The 4,414-nt window shown below is 38.2% G+C and overlaps 1 protein-coding gene and 1 long non-coding RNA gene across 2 annotated transcripts; both read left to right on the top strand.

Moving 5' to 3' along the window:
- The first annotated feature begins 1,198 nt into the window (after positions 1-1,198).
- Positions 1,199-2,137, top strand: LOC128548262 (uncharacterized). Its single transcript, XR_008366906.1, has 2 exons — positions 1,199-1,749; positions 2,023-2,137. It is a non-coding gene; the product is annotated as an uncharacterized LOC128548262 (long non-coding RNA).
- A 228-nt stretch (positions 2,138-2,365) lies between these two features.
- LOC128548130 (ribonuclease H-like) lies at positions 2,366-3,112 on the top strand. Its single transcript, XM_053522529.1, has one exon. It carries the CDS (start codon positions 2,366-2,368, stop codon positions 3,110-3,112), a length of 747 nt encoding a protein of 248 aa, XP_053378504.1.
- The last annotated feature ends 1,302 nt before the right edge of the window (positions 3,113-4,414 follow it).

Consider the following 4,414-nt stretch of genomic DNA (forward strand, 5'->3'; position numbering starts at 1 on the left):
CTTCTTCCAAACACAGAGTTAGTTGAACTGAAACAACCGGTATCAAAATTATCATCCATCCTTGTAGGTGAAATGGTGGCTATCAAGATAACACTTAAAACAATTCTAGAAGAGTGTAAGAGATTACAAATCAAAAAGTTAAAAATATTAAGTGACAGTCAGTCTGCTATAGGCATTATTAATCTTGGATGGGAGAATAAAACACACAAATTCTTGTCATCAGAAATACTCCAACTGTGGAAAGATCTAGAAATGGCTGGAGTAGACATCCACCTTGATTGGACCCCAGGACATGCTGGTATCAGTGTGAATGAGAAAGCAGACAGACTGGCCAAAGAGGCAGCTACAGAGGCAGAAAGCATGACAGATGATGAGGTAGTTACAAGTCAAGCAGATCTCTGTCATGCCGCTAGAGAGTCGGTACGTATGAAATGGCAAAGAAGATGGGATATCAGTGAGAATGGACGACATTTATATCAATTCAGGCAAGAAGTTAAACCCAAGTACATCAATTTTCAAGGATTGAAGAATCAAAAAATATTGCTCCAGCTGCAGAGTGGATATTGCCTTAACGAATACCAAAATAAAATAGGAAATAAAGACACGCCATTCTGCAGATGTGGAGAAGCAGAGACTGTGATACACTTTATAGACGAGTGTCCCATATATGAAGTCCATAGAGAAAGGTTAAAGCAGGAGTTATTCCTTAACATGGGTATCAGGGACTTCAGCGCTGAACTTTTTCTTGTAAATACAGCAGAGGATCCCTACAAAGAACACAGGGAAAACTTGTCAGCTATAATTGATGACTTCATTGAAGCATCCAAAAGATTTGTTTAAGCCTTTTTATAAAATGAAAACAACCGAATTTCGCAAAACATTATACCATGAGTTTATAAGAGTACATACTAGAGAAGAAAACGTACAACGTGTACGGTATATACCGGAGAGACAGCACGGCCATTAAAAGGCTTTGACGAAACGAAACGAAACACACAAAAGTATGAAAAGTATACATCCCCTCTTGGTAGAATGGTAGTCCAGATAGATGACATGGGGTCTCTTACAGAAATAAACCTCAAATCAATTGAACCAGAATTCTCATACTTGGAGTACCTTCAACCAACAAGATCTAGACCAGAGTACTGGAACAACATGGGCTCCTCCAAGTCAAGAAGCAACCCAGTAAACACCTGACGTCGTACCGACGTTGGTTAGACGTTGGATTTTGGTCGCGACGTCGGAGACCTGAATCCAACGTCTAACCAACGTCATATCCACGACGTCTAATAGACGTCAGACTTAGACGTCTAGAAGACGTTGGAATTAGGTTGGATAGAAAGTCTGATAAATGTTTTTAGTTATAAAACTAACTGGTATAATTTTGCTAGTATAGTATAAGATATTTACTTGTTTTCATAAAGGCCTGGACATGCGCTTAGTAATAATAGTTCATTCTCACAACAAACATTATATTAATTATGTTACAATATCGCATGAGATTGTCTATTTTCGGAGACGGATTTTTTTCACGAACTTTAAACTGTTCAAGATAAAAATGCATTCTAATCACATGTATAAATTATTCTAAATTCACATAGATCTTCTCTTCTACACATGTTGTCTATTAGTCACACATTCGCGAGATAAGCCTGCATCGGTTTACACAGTCTTCCTGTAATTTGATATTTATTGGGATAAGATAGAGCAAGTTTATAAATACTTTACACAAAGGGAAGGATCCGCAACGTGAGTAACAGATTTTTAAAAATTATACTTATTTTAAAAGTTATACTGATTTATATTCCGTATTTTTTTTTTTTTTAAAAAATGACTTATTTTTGTTTGTTACTTTAAAAAGCAATTTCATTTAATTACATTTTACGAAGTTATAGATTTTTTTTTCATAGAATTTAAAATATTACATATTTGTTGGCACGTATTAATTATGCTCTTAGTAATAGCACTAGTATATTTGTATATATGTTAAATAATGAAACTGTCAAATTTTATACATTTCAGGTGGAAATGTTGGCGGAGTTGAAGAATCATACAAAAATGACGAAACTTGAAAGTTTCAATTACTGCATTACTTTTTGGACTTATTGTATTAGACTTACGTCGCCATAATATGAAATAAAGATCATAAAATACATGTGTTGATTACTTGTTTGATTGCAAATTACGTTGAAAATTTGGTCAGATTTTGGTTGAAAAGTGGTTAGATTTAGGTTGGAAAATGGTCGGATTGCGACGTCTAGCCAACGTCAGGATCCGACGTCTAAACGGTTTGCAAATCCAACCAAAATCCAACGTTAATCCGACGTCGGGGTCCGACGTCTATACGACGTCTAACCGACGTCAAATGCCTACTGGGAAACAACAGGAAGATGAGGCAAAGGCACTGATAACCGCTGTGATAGAAGATACTGATGACAAGTCAATTGTAGCATTTACAGATGGCTCATGTAGGGGCAACCCTGGACCCTGTGGCTCTGGAGCCTTTGTTTTCCTGCCATATGGGGAGACCATAGAGCTGAAACAGCCAGTTTCCAAACACTCTTCAATTCTTGTTGGTGAACTGGTTGCAATTAAGATTACGCTGGTCCTTGTCACAGAGGAAATAAAAAAGCGGCAAATCAAAAAAGTAAAGATCCTGAGTGATAGTCAGTCGGCAGTGGGAATCCTGTCGCTAGGCTGGGAGAACAATGCATATCCCCACCTTTGCTCCGAAATACGTCAACTATGGAGACAAGTGGAAGAAACTGGCTGCAAAATAGACCTCCAGTGGACACCAGGGCATGCTAACATACATGGGAATGACAAAGCTGACACCCTTGCTAAAGAAGCGGCCAAGGAGGCTGAAGACATGGAGGCAGAGGAGTTTGATCAGCCAACCAGTCAGACAGAAATACGTGCTGCAGCATCGCTGGCTACCTGTGACAAATGGCAACGCAGATGGGAAATTTCAGAAAGTGGGCGAACTCTCTTCCAGTATCAACAGAAAGTCAAGCGTAACAAGGTAAACTTTGATGGCCTACCGCATCAAAGAAGCATATTGGCACTACAGAGTGGTTACTGCTTGAAGACTACAATTACAAAGTTGGTTTGACTGACTGTCCATACTGCGAATGTGGATAGTCGTGAGACAATAGAGCACTTTTTATGTGAATGCCCTATATACAACAATGCAAGGGAAAAGGCAAAGAAAGAGATGTTTCTCTTGACAGGTATATCAGTCTTCAGTGAGAAGCCCTTCCTAACCATTGAAGAAAATGACCCCTACGAAGAATGGCGACGGGCACTCAACAACGAACTGAATGGATTTCATAAAGCCACCAAGCGTTTTGGTTCCCGTGGTCCGAGAAATTTTCTCGCGTAACCACTTTTAAACATAGACATATATACATAATTCATAACAATACCTGAGTGTTTTACCCGAGAGATCCTACCGGAAGTAGACGATACCGACGAAGCGTTCAATCGGCCAAGTTTTAGGCTGTGACTCAACTCAACACAAAAAACCAACACAGGATCATAAATATATACTATCCGACCAGGGATACCTGACAGTGACGTCATATTGTGTTTACTTTCCAATGTTTACCTTATATTGTACTGGATTATGATTATGTTTCTTTACGTATAGTCTGCATGGATACGTGGCCCAGAGGATAACGGCGCTGTCGTAGGGTTATTAATAAAGCCCGGCCCGGCCCAGCCCGGCCCAAACCACGGAAATAGCCGATTCTGGTTGTACGGAAACCACCGGAAACTTACGGACGGAAGGCTATATAATTACGAATGATATCGTGTCGATATCAACTTACATATTTAGAATTTAGTAAAAAAAAAACACTGAACTTATGATGCCGCGAGGAACTTCTTTGATGAATGGGTGTTAAAAATGCGTGTTCTTTCTGGTTGCAAAAACGTCTTAATATAATTTGTAAACTTGTACACAGGAAGTCGTTATACATAGCGTTGTTTTGACGAGCCTTCTAATTAGTTCCCGATATTTTGTATCGTTATCATTATATACTATTTTATAATCACGTATATATAGTCTTGAGGTTACATAACGCTGTATTTATGGACATACTTCAACAAAATCAGCAGCAGTAACATTCGAAAAGCGGCGATAACTACGGAACATATAATGAGAGCACTCATTTTCTTAGTAGTTAGTTAATTTCCAATCTGATGGTGATAGTTTCAGTTTGATATTTGATGAAAAATTGTTTTCAAAATGTTGCATGTAGAACAAATCATTCAAAAGCAGAAAAGAAAAATAGGCCGGGTTCACACATGTATGAACACAAGATAAAGTAATTTAATCCTATGTATAAATAAGCGCATCGTCTTTTAATCAATACGAAAGTATCGATCTCTCATAGGGAGACATGAAAATGTA

This window comes from Mercenaria mercenaria, chromosome 14 (genome assembly GCF_021730395.1).
Source record: "Mercenaria mercenaria strain notata chromosome 14, MADL_Memer_1, whole genome shotgun sequence".
NCBI lineage: Eukaryota > Metazoa > Mollusca > Bivalvia > Venerida > Veneridae > Mercenaria > Mercenaria mercenaria.

Bases quoted from the DNA above. Each gene is read 5' to 3' on its own strand.
- LOC128548130 (XM_053522529.1), top strand. From the start codon at position 2,366: ATGCCTACTGGGAAACAACAGGAAGATGAGGCAAAGGCACTGATAACC.